This window comes from Gymnoscopelus microlampas (genome assembly GCF_963454915.1).
Source record: "Gymnoscopelus microlampas genome assembly, chromosome: 5".
Lineage (NCBI taxonomy): Eukaryota > Metazoa > Chordata > Actinopteri > Myctophiformes > Myctophidae > Gymnoscopelus > Gymnoscopelus microlampas.
The window spans coordinates 52,121,652-52,141,468 of record NC_139942.1 but is presented as its reverse complement, the minus strand read 5'-3'; the positions used below and the strand labels follow the sequence as shown (position 1 = coordinate 52,141,468).

Genomic DNA, 19,817 nt, shown 5'->3' with positions numbered 1-19,817 from the left:
TATACTGCCTCCCCCTGGTCAGCCGGGGGCGCCTGATGGAGGGGAAAGGAACTGGTTGGAATAACGTGTTACTTCCACGTCCAACCGGGGAAACTCCCCCCTGTCAGGTGATAAGAAGCGGCCTGCTCACTCCTCATGCATTGAAGGAGGCATGAGCTCAGTTCGGGGCTCTCCCCAGGCTGGCAGAGGGAGAGTAGCGCCCAGGATTACTTAGGCAATTGGCACCGGGTGAAAAAATGGGTTAAAAAATCGTGGAATAAACATTTTGGGGAAAAAAAATAACCAAACTAAGATTGCGCCTGTAAGATTTGTGAACTTGCGTCATTTTAGGTCAAATGACTTGTACAGTAATCAGACAAAGAAAAAACTTGGCAAATAGCTCTGAAACTTTGCCTGAAACTATAACTTAATTGATATTAAATTAGTTGTCAATGTTCCAAGGATGAAATAATGAAACAGAAGCATGCGTACGTTTTAAATTGACCTTGTAAACTCGTGTTCCGGGCGTCAGACGTGTTCTATGGAGTAAAGTCTGTTTCCTGTCCTCTCTCTCTCTTTGTGGTGTGGTTTTACGGGGGTGGTGGTGGTCTCGTCTCCTGCAGGGGTCCAGTCAGGACAGCGTGGTAGAGTTGTGAGGGTGAGGGTCCACAGGAGCATGTGGTTTGGTTTGGGGTGTTGCTTCTTCTAACCGTGTTGTTTCTGAAGCATGTTGGAACCTTGACATGGCTTCTTGACATGATGCCTCTACCATAGCCCTGAAACATGACTCATATTATATCATGACAGTCATGGCGGAACTTCAACCTGGTTTTGTCACTTTCTCCATTTACAACCTGTACATCTACATAAACCTTCAGATTTCAAATATAAAATGATTACCCCACGGCCATGGGTGTAACAAGTTCAAACGCTCGGGTCTAAGTACCTGTATCTTCCGTATTGTTCAATAAAAAATATTTTTAATCAGATTGGTGGCCATTTTCTCAGAATTTCCTTCATACGCTTTCAACTACGCGACCCTATTGGTTGGGAGGTGCATTGCACTCTGATACATCTACGAGAAAATGGCAGCCGATCCGATTAAAATGCTTTTTATTGAACAATACGGAAGATACGGGTACTTAGACCCGAGCATTTCAACTTTTAACATCCGTGGCCGAGGGGTCAGCACTTTATATTTGAAATCTGAACGTTTATATAGATGTACAGGTTGTAAATGGAGAAAGTGCCAAAACTAGGTAGGCGTTCCGCCATGACGCTCGTGACAGACGAGCGTCATGTGAACCATGGCTACCTCTACCATTATAGTAAACAGGGTTGTGTGAGTGTGTACTGCACAATGCACTCTGCATGACGACGCACCGTACACAGTACGACGGACAGTATCTGTCCATCTGCATTCATGCTCTCATAATCATCCATAAAGACATGGTTCATACTTTGTCGTACGGCGGCCGTACGCGTCGGAAACAGCGGATCTTAGAAGTTCTAGATCGGCTATTTTTGGCACGTGGAAACTTTGTAAGACGAAGAATGAATCACTCATATCTTGACCATTCTCTCCTTGTTTTCTGTCATACTAACCATCAGATCATCTTATCTTTATTGCATGGTCTTCTTTCATTTTTGTGTGTGTTGCATAACAATATCCGTTCTGGATTTGCATTCTTCTTTTTCCTGTTTTCTCTTTCCCATCCCTGCCCCCTCACTTCATCTCTTGTTATCCTTCTCACTGTTTTCTCCACTTCTTATTTTATGTCCCACCCTTCATTTCCCCACACATTATGTGTGTGTGTGTGTGTGTGTGTGTGTGTGTGTGTGTGTGTGTGTGTGTGTGTGTGTGTGTGTGTGTGTGTGTGTGTTCATCAGTATGCAGATGGCAGATATTGGGTGTACTCTCCGGTTCTTGGCCGCCGTAAGCTAAACTGTAGCCCCAATGTAAGTGGCCACAGAGATAGACCGTTAGATCCCGTCTACATCCTCATACCATCAACACACTAAAGCCTGATATAGTCGGCCGTGCACCATGTTGCGCACCGAAAGTAGTCGATCTTATACGTTCACAATTGTGAGCTTATAGATTGTTATAGAGCTTATAGAGCTGAGTAGGAATGACAATGAACTGCTGCTGTGTCCACCACAAACTGCAAGATCATTATTTACATTTTTGAGGCTCGTATCGGGCCGACATGAAACGGTGACATCTCTCATTCCCAAAAGAAATGCTCTACTTGTTGCTGACAACAACCAGTGTCTCTGAGATTATTCATTCTATTGATAACTTTTTCCATTAATCGAATAATCAGGAAGCATTTTTTTATTATATACATATATACATACACATATGTATATATATGAAAAGCGTGGGATTTTAACCCGGGTCTCGCGCACGGAAAGCCAACATCTTGCAACATCATGCAACTGTCTCAGTGATTATTCATTGTATTGATAACTTTTGCCATTAATGTAATAATCAGGAAACATTTTTTATTATATACATACACATATGTATATATATGAAAAGCCTAGGATTTTAACCCGGACAGAAAGCCAACATCTTAACAGCTAGACTAAAGACATATTTTTATAATCTCAGGGAGATATGAGATTTGTATATCTTCAGGCTGAGGCTGTGAGCCACCCTACATATATGTTATACTTTCTTGTACAAATGGTGTCGCTCAAAAATACTGAAAATATACAAGTTCATCGTCACAATTATTGTTATTATTCTTTACGATTGATTAAATTGATTAGTTCGATGAATTATTGCACCCCTATCTGAGATGCTTTGTAAATACGGACCACACAGGAGAGCAGCATTTTATCAGACTGTTAAACCCAGTAGGACTACACACAGTACTGTAGCACTATGGTTCTCAAACTTGTTTTTAATTTCAATGACCACCATAACTTTGAGAGTGTAACAAATGGAACCAAATGGACCTGTAAGTGTCTTTTTGGTTCCATTATACACTCAAGAGTTACAGCCCTGTAAAGGGTCCATTTGGAACCCCCTCAAGGAACCCTTAACGGTCCTTGGACCTCACTTTGAGAACCACAGGCTTAGTTCCAGAACTCAGTTTCCCATAATCCTTAGAGCCTGTCCACTGTCAAACTTCTATCTGTTGGCTTCCAGAGCCAACTGGCTTGTTTTGGGTGCGTTCGGAAATTGCGCACCGGAGTGCACTCGCCTATTAGTTTGTATTGGCCAAGTGCGCTCAGTGCTATATTTCCGAATGCACCCTTAGTGTACATAGCAAGGTTATTATAGCTATATATTTTGTATTATTATTATTCTTTTTTTTACTTTTCAATTTCATTTCAGTTTTAATTTTGCTTAGGTTTAGTTTTCATCAGTTAGTATTCGTTTGTAGTGTTAGTTAAAACAAATTGTAATAAAAACTAATGGTATATAAAAACTAAGTTAAAACTGGCACATCTATACATTAGAAGATAGATTCCATATTTTTTACTAGGCTTTTGTATTAAAAAGACACAAATTCAAGACATTTTCTCAGTGATTTTACTTTGTTTTGCAAACACACACCATCAGTGAGTCATCGTTTCTAGTAAAGCCTCATTTTTTGTTTTCTCTAGTTAACTGAAATGATTTATTTTCTCCACATCTGACTTTTATTAATTTGTTAGTTTTAATGAACTATAATAACCTTGGTCACTGCACGTGAAGTAACAAAGGTGTACATGAGAATACAGGAGAATAAATGTGGCTCTTCTCCCCCTGGCTGTCCCCTTGTGCTCTCTCTCTCTCTCTCTCTCTCTCTCCCATCATCCCCCCCTGCTGGTACTGTGTGGTAACAGCAGACTCAGGAGGATCGGGGCTGGGTGTACTCTCCTCTGCACTGCGCCTCAGAGTCCACAAGGGGCAGCGATGGGGAGAGTGAGACAGTCAGTATACTGTATATATACTGTATAAACACTCCATTAATTCATTAATTCATTCACTCACTCACTCACTCACTAACTACACTAACACATTCACCAACCCCATCTCACACAACTTTGTATACATTGCACGGATGTCATTCCGTGCATAGACACCTAGAAAACCCGAAAATCCGTGCATAGCCGCTTCGCATCTCCTCCATTGACTAAACCATTTGGAGGCGCGCAGTCTCAAGCGAACTGGAGCCACGTGAGGGACCACCGAGTGAGCTAAAGCGAACGAGTTGCCGTCCTGAACGTTGCATCGTTCGCTTGAGCCTACTCAGCGCTGTTTGAGTTATATATACCGATTGGCACAGAATTCTAAATCATGTTGTGGGGACTGCTCTGCTTCTGGGTTGCAACCCGGTTGCGCCCACAGTGGGATTCGCGGCTCATATGCACAGGTTTTCCAGTTTTCTAGGTGTCTGTTTATGCACGGAATGACATCCGTGCAATGTATACTAAATTGTGTGAGATTAGGCTGCATTCACACATGTCTATGGCTTCTAACCTTACCTTGGTTCTGTCTTTGTTCTTTCTTTCTTTCTTGCTCTCTTCACACCTTTTGCTCTATCTTCCCTTCCCTTCACCCTTTCTCTCCCTCTCTCACTTTTGCGTCTCTCTTTCCCCCTGTCCCCCTTCCTCCTTGGTTCTTACGTTTCTCTCTCTCTCTCCCTTGTTCTCTGTCCACAGTAAAAGGGTGTTGCTGTGTGCATAGTGTTTCCAGTGGGACTGCATGGCTAACGGTGACGGGAGTCGTTGATTCTACACAGACCGCCGATGGACAGTCATCGCAGGACGGTCTATATATGAGGCTTCTAACCACGTTTCTATACAACGACGTGGAGGAGGCTCACTTTGCCTGCTGCTGTGGTGAACAATAATAATGTCTAATTTATGCTCCGACGTGCAACGGCGCAGAGCGTGCGCCGAAAATAGCTAGCCTACAAGCTCAGAACGCGGCGCGCTCGCGGCGCGTTCTGAGCTTGTAGGCTAGCTATTTTCGGCGCATGGCTCCCGTCGTGTGATGAAGTATGAATCGGGCTTCAAGATGACACGCGCACACACACACACACACACACACACACACACACACACACACACACACACACACACACACACACACACTGCTGGTATGCAAAGAATCTCATTCAGCGCCAGTTCTCACCGCTGCTGGCACTGTTTCTGAATACAATCAAATAAAGGGACACGTTGTGAACGCGACGCAAAACTGTGAAGAGGATATACTGTGGCCGTCCAGACGTACTTGTATACGTACTTTCCTCCTCTGGTTCGGCCCTCGGTGCATAAATAATTTATCTCCAAGCCATGGTGTGGTGTTAGAATGTACAGTCTATTATTATCAGGGTGTGTCTTGTCTCTTGAAACTTGTTGTCTGTCATTTTAACGGACAGCAACTGTCCAGTCAGGTCGGTGTCGTTGCTGTTCTTGTCGTGCGTTCGGACGTTTCTAGCGGGTATTTCCTAGCTAGCCTTGCTGACAGTTAAAGGACCACTTCACCCATTTTCAACCTATCTTCATGTAACTGGTCCTCACTAATAATCATTATAATATGGTAACTTTTTTTTTGTGTACATGGTCTGTGTCTCAGAGGAGGGCTGTAGACAGTTCAGAAATCCACCTACCAGTGACATCATCAGTAGGTTTGGTCATTTCAAACAATATTGCAAATATATAAATATATATATTTTATTAATGCAAGAACCATGGTTTCCATTATAGCATGCTAACTTTCCGGGAATAGAAAGCCTGCAGTTTCTATTAGCTTGGATTCCCCATCGACGATGTCACTGGTAGGCAGGTTTCTGAACTGTCCACAGCCCACCAATGAGATGCAGAGTGAGTAGACAGAAAGGATCTCATAATGAGCATTATTAGTGAGGACCAATTATATGAACATAAGGTTGAAAATGCTCATAGGATATAAAAAAAATAAATAATGAAGCCAATCCAAGCAGCAGTGCTACCACCAGGGGTCACTGTTTGACAGAGTGTGTGTGAGTCACACAGTTATATGCAACACAATGGACAACAGTGCAGTGCTAGTAGTGTGGCTTCTCCAATCAACATCACAGCCCCACAGTTACACCTGCTTCTCTGCTTAGAAAATTGTTGTTTTTAGAAGATTCAGAGCATGTTTTTTTCTTTTTCTTTTTTTCCATGAGTCTAATAAGACTGGCTATCTGTGTGTCGTTTTGCTTTTTTGTTTTGACACTTTAAAAGAAACATTTTAATTCTTGGCATGTTTTTTATGTTTCGGGGTCGCGCCTCCTTCCATTGTTGAAAAGCGTACAGTGTTTTCGGCAGATTTTATATGTGGTTGTGCTGTGCACCGGTGTCTCGCACCGAAAATAGCCGATCCGCAAACCGAGTATGAATCAAGCTTCACAGGTCTCACCTGCATGTGTGTGTGTTCGCGCGCTAGTGTGTGTAAAGTGTAGGTGTAATTTATGTGCGCGTGCATGCGTGTGTGCAGGGGGGGTTGGATCTTCTGGTAGTGACAGGTCTGGTGGTGGTCACGCCTCTGCTTTTGATATCCCTGCTTCTGGTCAGTCTGACATTAAATACATGCATTTACTTTTGGAAAATGTAGACTCTCTGATACGTTTGATATTCATGTTTGATAATATCATAATTTAATAAAATAATTACGTTTTTTTAATCAAATGTTTTGAAAGTAAGCGCAATCTACAAGCTCACGTAAGAGCTTGTAGATCAGTTATTTTCTCCATTTGTCATACCGAGATGTGTAATACGAGGCTTAAGTAGCTGAGAAAATGTCCCTTCTCTGTTTTTTCAGTTTTCCCGCCCTTTTTTGTATTAACCAATGGGAACCCTGTGTGTATGTATTAATATATGTGATGTACGCACAGAGTTCTAATGCATTTATGTTTTGATAGTTTCTTGTGGTTTGACAATGAATGGTCCTTCATTATGCCTTATACTGACTAAATGATTATTTATTAGGGCTGTGCAGTCAGCTAAATGCATTTGGATCATAGGGTATCAGATCGGGGAAAAAAAATGACACATGTACATGTTTATTTTTCAATTATATGCAAATTATTTTGTGGTTAATCAAAAAATATGAATATATGATATAAGAGAGACTTTATGAAGAGGGGGAAACCCTATTTTGTAAATTGTAAATAAGCTGTGCGTGTTTTTCCATGTGCGTACACATGTATGTATGTGCATGTATGTCCTTGCGTGTGTGTGTGTGTGTGTGTGTGTGTGTGTGTGTGTGTGTGTGTGTGTGTGTGTGTGTGTGTGTGTGTGTGTGTGTGTGTGTGTGTGTGTGTGTGTGTGCGCGTGTGCGTGAGGGTTACAGAGAATGTGTTCATATTTTGTCCCTATCTAATGGTCATTATTAAAATCCATGGATTTCTGCTAACAGCTATAAGCATGATGGCTGTGTGTGTGTATGTATATATATATATATATATATATATATATATATATATATATATATATATATATATATATATATATATATATATATATATATATATATATATATATATATATATATATATATATATATATATGTGTATATATATATATATATATATATATATATGCGCAGATCCTATAGTTTTTCTCAAAACTCAAAAAAAGTGTTTAGTCTACATAGCAATGTATTAACCACTTTAATCTGTCGATTAAAAAAAAGAGATGATCAGCAATTTGTGTTAAGACAAAGTGTATTAAAAAAAAAATAGGGCTCAAGTGTCCCACTGTTGCCGGGTAGGTTAGTGTGTTCCATCCATGGACTTGTACCTGTTGGAGAAGTCCTGTGTTCGTATAGGTGGGTTATTACTGTGTACTGAACTGTGAATGTGATGACATTCTATATGCCTCTGTGTACAGTGGTTGTAACATGTTAGCTCATCACCCTGTCCAACACAATAAATTATCTTGTGTAAAAAAAAAAAAGGAAATATGATTCCCAGGAGTCTTATTATTCAGTGGTGTAAAAAGTACTCCATTTTTTTTACTTAAGTAAAAGTACATGTGAAAACCAGCAAGGACATCTTTCCAACTTTTACCTTTATCTAATCTTTCAATGAAGATCACGCAAGTGAACAGAATAAGTAATAACCACTGTGGTGCAGTGGTTTAGACACAGGGCTTTTAACCAGAAGGTTCCTGGTTCAAATCCAACCATGGCATTTTCCCAACTTTTACCTGACTCTTGCACCTTTATCTAATCTTTCACTGAAGAGCGTGTAAGAGACCAGGGTAAGTATGAACAATGGTGGAACAGTGGTTAAGATACAGGCCTTTCACACAGAAGCTCCTGAGTTCAAAACCAGCAAGGACATCTTTCCAACTCTTACCTGGGGCTTTTACCTTTATCTAATCTTTCACTGAACTTCACGCAAGTGAACAGAATAAGTAAGACAGTGGTTTAGATACAGGACTTGCACTAGAGGGTTCCCGGTTCAAATCCAGAAAGTACATTTTTTCAACTTTTACCTGGCGCTTTTACCTTTATCTAATCTTTCAGTGAATACCACGCAAGTGAGAACTATCAGTAAAACTCACTGTGGTGCAGTGGTTTAGGTACAGTGCTTGCAACCAGAAGGTTCCTGGTTCAAATCCAACCTGGACATTTTTTCAACTTTAACCTGACTTTTGCACCTTTATCTAATCTTTCACTGAAGAGTGTGTAAGAGACCAGAGAAGGTATGAATTGTGGTGGAGCAGTGTTCTTGGCTGTTGCTGACAGTAAGCCCACTTATAAAGTGCATAAGGAAAATGTCTTTAATTAATTGGGGGAATGACCCATCACGTTCATATAACGTCAATGTACATAGCTTCATGAGCTTGGGTAGCTCAGTTGGAAGAGTTCTTGACTTCAGACCACAAGGTCATAGGATCGAATCCCAGAACAGGAAACTTGCCATCTGAGCAATCTTGCTCCCACGGGTCTACTAACTTTTTATGGCCATTGCCATTGCCAATGCATTGGGCGCTTAAAATTAAATATTTCCAAAACTACAAATGATTTCAAAGAAAAAATCTCAAGCATGCATGTCCACAGTAAGGTGGATTTTTTTGAACTGTGAATGGAGTTGCTAGGTGAAAGTGTTTTTTTGAGGTCCCAAATTCTTCCATCGACCTCCATGTTAAATCTCTGAACTTTTAAAGGAGTACAATTCTAAAACTATTAAACATTTCAAAGATTCCTTTTCAGGCAAACATGTCCACAGTAAGATGAACATTTTAAAGTATGAATGGGGTTACTAGCAGTAAGTATGTAGGATTAGTAGCCTGTACTCGTTTCCCTTTGCCGCATCCACAATGCATGGGGCGCTTAAAGTTAAATATCTCCCAAACTACAAATGATTTCAAAGAAAAAATCTCAAGCATGCATGTCCACAGTAAGGTGGATTTTTTGAACTGTGAATGGAGTTTCTAGGTGAAAGTGTTTTTTTGAGGTCCCAAATTCTTCCATCGACCTCCATGTTAAATCTCTGAATTTTTAAACGAGTACAATTCTAAAACTATTAAACATTTCAAAGATTCCTTTTCAGGCAAACATGTCCACAGTAAGATGAACATTTTAAAGTATGAATGGGGTTACTAGCAGTAAGTATGTAGGATTAGTAGCCTGTACTCGTTTCCCTTTGCCGCATCCACAATGCATGGGGCGCTTAAAGTTAAATATCTCCCAAACTACAAATGATTTCAAAGAAAAAATCTCAAGCATGCATTGTCCACAGTAAGGTGGATTTTTTGAACTGTGAATGGAGTTTCTAGGTGAAAGTGTTTTTTTGAGGTCCCAAATTCTTCCATCGACCTCCATGTTAAATCTCTCAACTTTTAAAGGAGTACAATTCTAAAACTATTAAACATTTCAAAGATTCCTTTTCAGGCAAACATGTCCACAGTAAGATGAACATTTTAAAGTATGAATGGGGTTACTAGCAGTAAGTATGTAGGATTAGTAGCCTGTACTCGTTTCCCTTTGCCGCATCCACAATGCATGGGGCGCTTAAAGTTAAATATCTCCCAAACTACAAATGATTTCAAAGAAAAAATCTCAAGCATGCATGTCCACAGTAAGGTGGATTTTTTGAACTGTGAATGGAGTTTCTAGGTGAAAGTGTTTTTTTGAGGTCCCAAATTCTTCCATCGACCTCCATGTTAAATCTCTGAACTTTTAAACGAGTACAATTCTAAAACTATTCAACATTTCAAAGATTCCTTTTCAGGCAAACATGTCCACAGTAAGATGAACATTTTAAAGTATGAATGGGGTTACTAGCAGTAAGTATGTAGGATTAGTAGCCTGTACTCGTTTCCCTTTGCCGCATCCACAATGCATGGGGCGCTTAAAGTTAAATATCTCCCAAACTACAAATGATTTCAAAGAAAAAATCTCAAGCATGCATTGTCCACAGTAAGGTGGATTTTTTGAACTGTGAATGGAGTTTCTAGGTGAAAGTGTTTTTTTGAGGTCCCAAATTCTTCCATCGACCTCCATGTTAAATCTCTGAACTTTTAAAGGAGTACAATTCTAAAACTATTAAACATTTCAAAGATTCCTTTTCAGGCAAACATGTCCACAGTAAGATGAACATTTTAAAGTATGAATGGGGTTACTAGCAGTAAGTATGTAGGATTAGTAGCCTGTACTCGTTTCCCTTTGCCGCATCCACAATGCATGGGGCGCTTAAAGTTAAATATCTCCCAAACTACAAATGATTTCAAAGAAAAAATCTCAAGCATGCATTGTCCACAGTAAGGTGGATTTTTTGAACTGTGAATGGAGTTTCTAGGTGAAAGTGTTTTTTTGAGGTCCCAAATTCTTCCATCGACCTCCATGTTAAATCTCTGAACTTTTAAAGGAGTACAATTCTAAAACTCTTAAACATTTCAAAGATTCCTTTTCAGGCAAACATGTCCACAGTAAGATGAACATTTTAAAGTATGAATGGGGTTACTAGCAGTAAGTATGTAGGATTAGTAGCCTGTACTCGTTTCCCTTTGCCGCATCCACAATGCATGGGGCGCTTAAAGTTAAATATCTCCCAAACTACAAATGATTTCAAAGAAAAAATCTCAAGCATGCATGTCCACAGTAAGGTGGATTTTTTGAACTGTGAATGGAGTTTCTAGGTGAAAGTGTTTTTTTGAGGTCCTAAATTCTTCCATCGACCTCCATGTTAAATCTCTGAACTTTTAAAGGAGTACAATTCTAAAACTATTAAACATTTCAAAGATTCCTTTTCAGGCAAACATGTCCACAGTAAGATGAACATTTTAAAGTATGAATGGGGTTACTAGCAGTAAGTATGTAGGATTAGTAGCCTGTACTCGTTTCCCTTTGCCGCATCCACAATGCATCACTACCGAAACGAAAGTTTGGCACTACCGAAACGAAAGTTAAATCCGAAAAAATCACTAAGTGTGGAGGCCAAAATCGTCCCCGCAAAAACCTGTTAGGAGTACGTTTCAGGCAATTTAGAGTTGATTGGTAGTACTTTGTAGTGACACTTTTTTTGGTCCCTAACATTCATCGAGCTCTGGACTTAGTAAATTGTCTTTTTTCACCATTGGGTCACTACCGAAACGAAAGTTTGGCACTACCGAAACGAAAGTTAAATCCGAAAAAAACACTAAGTGTGGAGGCCAAAATCGTCCCCCCAAAAACCTGTAAGGAGTATGTTTCAGGCAATTTAGAGTTGATTGGTAGTACTTTGTAGTGACACTTTTTTTGGTCCCTAACATTCATCGAGCTCTGGACTTAGTACATTTTCTTTTTTCACCATTGGGTCACTACCGAAACGAAAGTTTGGCACTACCGAAACGAATGTTAAATCCGAAAAAATCACTAAGTGTGGAGGCCAAAATCGTCCCCCCAAAAACCTGTAAGGAGTACGTTTCAGGCAATTTAGAGTTGATTGGTAGTACTTTGTAGTGACACTTTTTTTGGTCCCTAACATTCATCGAGCTCTGGACTTAGTACATTTTCTTTTTTCACCATTGGGTCACTACCGAAACGAAAGTTTGGCACTACCGAAACGAAAGTTAAATCCGAAAAAAACACTAAGTGTGGAGGCCAAAATCGTCCCCCCAAAAACCTGTAAGGAGTATGTTTCAGGCAATTTAAAGTTGATTGGTAGTACTTTGTAGTGACACTTTTTTTGGTCCCTAACATTCATCGAGCTCTGGACTTAGTACATTTTCTTTTTTCACCATTGGGTCACTACCGAAACGAAAGTTTGGCACTACCGAAACGAATGTTAAATCCGAAAAAATCACTAAGTGTGGAGGCCAAAATCGTCGCCCCAAAAACCTGTAAGGAGTACGTTTCAGGCAATTTAGAGTTGATTGGTAGTACTTTGTAGTGACACTTTTTTTGGTCCCTAACATTCATCGAGCTCTGGACTTAGTACATTTTCTTTTTTCACCATTGGGTCACTACCGAAACGAAAGTTTGGCACTACCGAAACGAATGTTAAATCCGAAAAAATCACTAAGTGTGGAGGCCAAAATCGTCCCCCAAAAAACCTGTTAGGAGTACGTTTCAGGCAATTTAGAGTTGATTGGTAGTACTTTGTAGTGACACTTTTTTTGGTCCCTAACATTCATCGAGCTCTGGACTTAGTAAATTTTCTTTTTTCACCATTGGGTCACTATGGGGAGCTTAAAGTTAAATATCTCCCAAACTACAAAAGATTTCAAAGAAAAAAATCTCAAGCATGCATGTCCACAGTAAGGTGGAATTTTTGAACTGTGAATGGAGTTTCTAGGTGAAAGTGTTTTTTTGGGCATCACTAGGGTTTTTTCGGATTTAACTTTCGTTTCGGTAGTGCCAAACTTTCGTTTCGGTAGTGATCCAATGGTGAAGTCCAGAGCTCGATGAATGTTAGGGACCAAAAAAGTGTACTACCAATCAACTCTAAATTGCCTGAAACGTACTCCTAACAGGTTTTTGGGGGACGATTTTGGCATCCACACTTAGTGATTTTTTCGGATTTAATTTTCGTTTCGGTGGTGCCAAACTTTCGTTTCGGTAGTGATGCATTGTGGATGCGGCAAAGGGAAACGAGTACAGGCTACTAATCCTACATACTTACTGCTAGTAACCCCATTCATACTTTAAAATGTTCATCTTACTGTGGACATGTTTGCCTGAAAAGGAATCTTTGAAATGTTTAATAGTTTTAGAATTGTACTCCTTTAAAAGTTCAGAGATTTAACATGGAGGTCGATGGAAGAATTTGGGACCTCAAAAAAACACTTTCACCTAGAAACTCCATTCACAGTTCAAAAAATCCACCTTACTGTGGACATGTAAGCTTGAGTTTTTGTCTTTGAAATCATTTGTAGTTTGGGAGATATTTAACTTTAAGCGCACCATGCATTGTGGATGCGGCAAAGGGAAACGAGTACAGGCTACTAATCCTACATACTTACTGCTAGTAACCCCATTCATACTTTAAAATGTTCATCTTACTGTGGACATGTTTGCCTGAAAAGGAATCTTTGAAATGTTTAATAGTTTTATAATTGTACTCCTTTAAAAGTTGAGAGATTTAACATGGAGGTCGATGGAAGAATTTGGGACCTCAAAAAAACACTTTCACCTAGAAACTCCATTCACAGTTCAAAAAAATCCACCTTATTGTGGACATGCATGCTTGAGATTTTTTCTTTGAAATCATTTGTAGTTTGGGAGATATTTAACTTTAAGCGCCCCATGCATTGTGGATGCGGCAAAGGGAAACGAGTACAGGCTACTAATCCTACATACTTACTGCTAGTAACCCCATTCATACTTTAAAATGTTCATCTTACTGTGGACATGTTTGCCTGAAAAGGAATCTTTGAAATGTTTAATAGTTTTAGAATTGTACTCCTTTAAAAGTTCAGAGATTTAACATGGAGGTCGATGGAAGAATTTAGGACCTCAAAAAAACACTTTCACCTAGAAACTCCATTCACAGTTCAAAAAATCCACCTTACTGTGGACATGCATGCTTGAGATTTTTTCTTTGAAATCATTTGTAGTTTGGGAGATATTTAACTTTAAGCGCCCCATGCATTGTGGATGCGGCAAAGGGAAACGAGTACAGGCTACTAATCCTACATACTTACTGCTAGTAACCCCATTCATACTTTAAAATGTTCATCTTACTGTGGACATGTTTGCCTGAAAAGGAATCTTTGAAATGTTTAATAGTTTTAGAATTGTACTCCTTTAAAAGTTCAGAGATTTAACATGGAGGTCGATGGAAGAATTTGGGACCTCAAAAAAACACTTTCACCAAGAAACTCCATTCACAGTTCAAAAAAATCCACCTTACTGTGGACCTGCATGCTTGAGATTTTTTCTTTGAAATCATTTGTAGTTTGGGAGATATTTAACTTTAAGCGCCCCATGCATTGTGGATGCGGCAAAGGGAAACGAGTACAGGCTACTAATCCTACATACTTACTGCTAGTAACCCCATTCATACTTTAAAATGTTCATCTTACTGTGGACATGTTTGCCTGAAAAGGAATCTTTGAAATGTTTAATAGTTTTAGAATTGTACTCCTTTAAAAGTTCAGAGATTTAACATGGAGGTCGATGAAAGAATTTGGGACATCAAAAAAACACTTTCACCTAGAAACTCCATTCACAGTTCAAAAAATCCACCTTACTGTGGACATGCATGCTTGAGATTTTTTCTTTGAAATCATTTGTAGTTTGGGAGATATTTAACTTTAAGCGCCCCATGCATTGTGGATGCGGCAAAGGGAAACGAGTACAGGCTACTAATCCTACATACTTACTGCTAGTAACCCCATTCATACTTTAAAATGTTCATCTTACTGTGGACATGTTTGCCTGAAAAGGAATCTTTGAAATGTTTAATAGTTTTAGAATTGTACTCCTTTAAAAGTTCAGAGATTTAACATGGAGGTCGATGGAAGAATTTGGGACCTCAAAAAAACACTTTCACCTAGAAACTCCATTCACAGTTCAAAAAAATCCACCTTACTGTGGACATGCATGCTTGAGAGTTTTTCTTTGAAATCATTTGTAGTTTGGGAGATATTTAACTTTAAGCGCCCCATGCATTGTGGATGCGGCAAAGGGAAACGAGTACAGGCTACTAATCCTACATACTTACTGCTAGTAACCCCATTCATACTTTAAAATGTTCATCTTACTGTGGACATGTTTGCCTGAAAAGGAATCTTTGAAATGTTTAATAGTTTTAGAATTGTACTCCTTTAAAAGTTCAGAGATTTAACATGGAGGTCGATGGAAGAATTTGGGACCTCAAAAAAACACTTTCACCTAGAAACTCCATTCACAGTTCAAAAAATCCACCTTACTGTGGACAATGCATGCTTGAGATTTTTTCTTTGAAATCATTTGTAGTTTGGGAGATATTTAACTTTAAGCGCCCCATGCATTGTGGATGCGGCAAAGGGAAACGAGTACAGGCTACTAATCCTACATACTTACTGCTAGTAACCCCATTCATACTTTAAAATGTTCATCTTACTGTGGACATGTTTGCCTGAAAAGGAATCTTTGAAATGTTTAATAGTTTTAGAATTGTACTCCTTTAAAAGTTCAGAGATTTAACATGGAGGTCGATGGAAGAATTTGGGACCTCAAAAAAACACTTTCACCTAGAAACTCCATTCACAGTTCAAAAAATCCACCTTACTGTGGACAATGCATGCTTGAGATTTTTTCTTTGAAATCATTTGTAGTTTGGGAGATATTTAACTTTAAGCGCCCCATGCATTGTGGATGCGGCAAAGGGAAACGAGTACAGGCTACTAATCCTACATACTTACTGCTAGTAACCCCATTCATACTTTAAAATGTTCATCTTACTGTGGACATGTTTGCCTGAAAAGGAATCTTTGAAATGTTTAATAGTTTTAGAATTGTACTCCTTTAAAAGTTCAGAGATTTAACATGGAGGTCGATGGAAGAATTTGGGACCTCAAAAAAACACTTTCACCTAGAAACTCCATTCACAGTTCAAAAAAATCCACCTTACTGTGGACATGCATGCTTGAGATTTTTTCTTTGAAATCATTTGTAGTTTGGGAGATATTTAACTTTAAGCGCCCCATGCATTGTGGATGCGGCAAAGGGAAACGAGTACAGGCTACTAATCTTACATACTTACTGCTAGTAACCCCATTCATACTTTAAAATGTTCATCTTACTGTGGACATGTTTGCCTGAAAAGGAATCTTTGAAATGTTTAATAGTTTTAGAATTGTACTCCTTTAAAAGTTCAGAGATTTATAATGGAGGTCGATGGACAAATTTGGGACCTCAAAAAAACACTTTCACCTAGAAACTCCATTCACTGTTCAAAAATTCCACCTTACTGTGGACATGCATGCTTGCGATGTTTTACTTTGAAATGATTTGTAGTTTTTGAAATAGTTCACTTTAAGCGCCCAATGCATTGTCAATGCCAATGAAAATATAATCTGGGGAAAAAGTACAAACTTTGGCAGGCTACCAGTCCTACAGTGAAGAACACACAAGTGAACAATCCATGGAAGAACCACTGTGGTGCAGTGGTTTAGATAAAGGCCTTGCAACCAGAAGGTTCCCAGTTCAAATCCAGCTAGAATGTTTATCCAACTCTTTCTTGGCGCTTTTACCTTTATCTAATCTTTCAGTGAAGACCACAAAAGTGAACAGAGCAAGTAAGAACCACTGTTGTGCAATGGATTAGATACAGGACTAGTAACCAGAAGTTTCCCAGTTCAAATCCAACTAGAACATTCTTCCCACTTTTACCTGCCAAAGTTTATACCTTTCCCTTGTAAATTTGAATCAAAATGTCTTCTGTAAAACTTTAGCTGGGATGAGTTCTTTCAGACATAACCCTCCACCTTTAACTATCAGGAAACAGGGGAGGGACGCAGTCCCCCCGATGGTCCTCCATGTACATGGATGGCATGGGACTTGAACCTGCGACTGTCTGTAGCAGAGGGAACCGATCAAGATGAAGGTAAACCAAACCCTACCACTGCACCAACGCACCTTTGGGCCATTAAGAGGTGTCTCTTCGTGGTTTTGACTTTCTTATTTTGGCCTTGAAAAAGTACTACAACATTGAAACATGGAACAACTGGGATTTGAACATGGAACCTCTGTGCTGAGAATCCACTCTTCAGACCCCTACACCATCTCTCTGCTGCTCACATTATGTCTCTTTGTGCTTTTGACTTGCCTTTTTGTATTTTACTTACACCTAGAACCCCCATTCAAACTTTAAAATGTTCATTTTACTGTGGACATGTTTGCCTGAAAAGGAATCTTTGAAATTTGTAATCGTTTTAGAATTGTACTCCTTTAAAAGTTCAGAGATTTATAATGGAGGCCGATGGAAGGTTTTGGGACCTCTAAGAAACACTTTCACCTAGAAACTCCATTCACAGTTAAAAAAATCCACCTTACTGTGGACATGCATCCTTGCGATGTTTTACTTCGAAATTATTTGTAGTTTTTGAAATATTTCACTTTAAGCGCCCAATGCATTGTCAATGGCAATGGACATTTAAACTGGGAAAAAAGTACAAACTTTGGCAGGCTACTGTGGTGTTTGCACTTTCTCCATTTTTGACCCGTTCATCTACATAAACGTTTGGATTTCAAATATACGTTTTTGACCCAGGCGAGGGTGCGAGTTGAAATTGTGACTTCTGCTTGTGCTGCGGCTATTCTATCCATAGCTCAGTCAGAAGAGCTCTTGACTTCAGCCCACAAGATTATGGGATCGAATCCCAGCACAGGAACCTCGACATCTGAGCAATCTTGCTCCCACGGGTCTACTATCTTTTTCCGCCTTTATCATAAAGGTTGCTGAACAATATATAGAGGATGAAATGCATAATTTATTAAATAATATAAAGGTAATATCAAATACATTGTAGAAAATGAGAGACATGACGCTTTATTAGCAAGACAGTCTTTTATTATTGTCTCGGCCAGGAGACATTGTTTTCACTTTCCACATGTCAAGCTAACATTGGTCAAGCCTCACGTGACACGTGACAATACGGTGAAATAGTGTGATCTGATTGGCTAGTGACGTATAGCGGCCTATAAATACATGTGTCACTTTGAAAGAGTCTTAGCCTCTTTCAAAGTGAGGTAAGACAGGAATAATCACGAAATGGCTGAGAAATGGCGGATACCGTAACAATTGGATAGGACACTTACACAGACAGGACAGATAGGACACTTACACAGACAGGACGGATAGGACACTTACATAGACAGGACGGATAGGACACTTATACAGACAGGATGGATAGGACACAACACAAGTCTGCTGGCGGAGACTTGTGCTCCGAGGAGGATTTTGCTGGTTTCCCCTGAAACCCTTTTACTGTTACAGAGTACAACTGCCTTAGAATCGCAGCTGATGATGTGGCCATAGCTGAATGGTTAGAGAGCCTGCCTGTCAAGCCATAAATCCCAGGTTTGATCCCAGGCCTCAGCAATGTGTTGAAGTGTGCCTGAACAAGACACTTAAAAGAATAGTTCACCCCAAAAATACTTATTTTGTATCAATTACACACTCCATGAAGCCTTGAATTCATGGAGATTTTTTTTGACACATTCCTGAGCAGACTCAGACATATTGGTTGGATGCATGGCGCATATAATAGGCTATCGCATTGTAGATTAGTAGGCGATAATTCCAATATTCACTATACATTCCTCATGTTTAAGCCTAACTGAATTATATATTCATGAACTTGTATATAAATTGTAGATATTTTTGGACGACTTGTGTATTTAATTTGCCAGCAATACTTTGCCACGCTTTCTCCCTGGATCCATTTATTTTGGACATGTTCCTCTCTTGCTTATTTTACATTTTACTTCCTCGTATGATTCCGGGGAGACATCAAATTTCTCTTTTGGGTCTTGAGTCGAACCAATTACTCCCGCGGAGACATCAAATTTCTCTTTTGGGCCCTGGGACTCAAGGCCCAAAAGAGAAATTTGATGTCTCCGCGGGAGTAATTGGTTCGACTCAAGACTCTTTTGGGTCTTGAGTCTTGGGACTCAAGACTCAAATCCTGGAAATGGCAAATCAGCATGTGTCTGTCTCCCTGGGGTCTAGTGCTGTAATAGGGATAGACTCCTGTGTTCTTGGCTGTTGCTGACAATAAGCCCACTTGTAAAGTGCATGAGCCAAATGTCTTTAATTCATTTGGTGGAATGACCCATCACGTTCATGTAATGTCAATGTACAAAGGTCAGTGTGCTTGGTTAGCTCTGTTGGAAGAGCTCTTGACTTCAGACCACAAGGCCCAAAAGAGAAATTTGATGTCTCCACGCGAGCCTCTGTCTTGACTCAAGACTATTGTGGGTCTTGAGTCTTGGGACGAAGGGGAGAAATTTGATGTCTCCCCGGGAGCCGGGACCCAAGCCTCAAGACTCTTGACTTGAGCTAAACAGTTTGTGAACCACTACCATTTAGAACAGTGGTTTTCAACCTTTTTCATTGCCAAGGACCCCTAAATTGATATACATTTGGCCGCGGAGCCCCATCTGAAAATGTTTTGTGCCAGGGACCCCCAGAAGCAAAGATTTGAGTTAAAAATGTTCGCTTTAAAAATGTATATATATTTCAAAGATATGCAAGAGTTTTCAAAAATAGCAGATCTACAAGCTCATAGCGCGGATCTGCTATTTTTTAATAGCCAAAGCTAAGTGGTTAAAAATGGCAGGAACTAAAATCTCGCCTCACCTAGAAAATGAAGTAAAAGACTGACTGAAAAACAGGCAGTGAAACAAATCCAGACGTCGGACCATTAGCCCGCCTCCTCGTCCATGATGC

At 39.6% G+C, this 19,817-nt stretch overlaps 1 protein-coding gene across 1 annotated transcript in view; it reads left to right on the top strand.

Moving 5' to 3' along the window:
• Positions 1–4,711, top strand: part of LOC311045173 (phosphatidylinositol 4-phosphate 5-kinase type-1 gamma-like) — a gene marked incomplete at its 3' end in the record, with an annotated part of 36,417 nt that extends 31,706 nt beyond the window's left edge. Inside the window, exons 16-18 of the mRNA XM_084056984.1 lie at positions 1,870–1,938; positions 3,823–3,909; positions 4,667–4,711. Coding sequence (XP_083913110.1) covers positions 1,870–1,938; positions 3,823–3,909; positions 4,667–4,711 — 201 coding nt within the window. The remainder of the gene's footprint in view (positions 1–1,869; positions 1,939–3,822; positions 3,910–4,666) is intronic.
• Between the last annotated feature and the right edge of the window lie 15,106 nt (positions 4,712–19,817).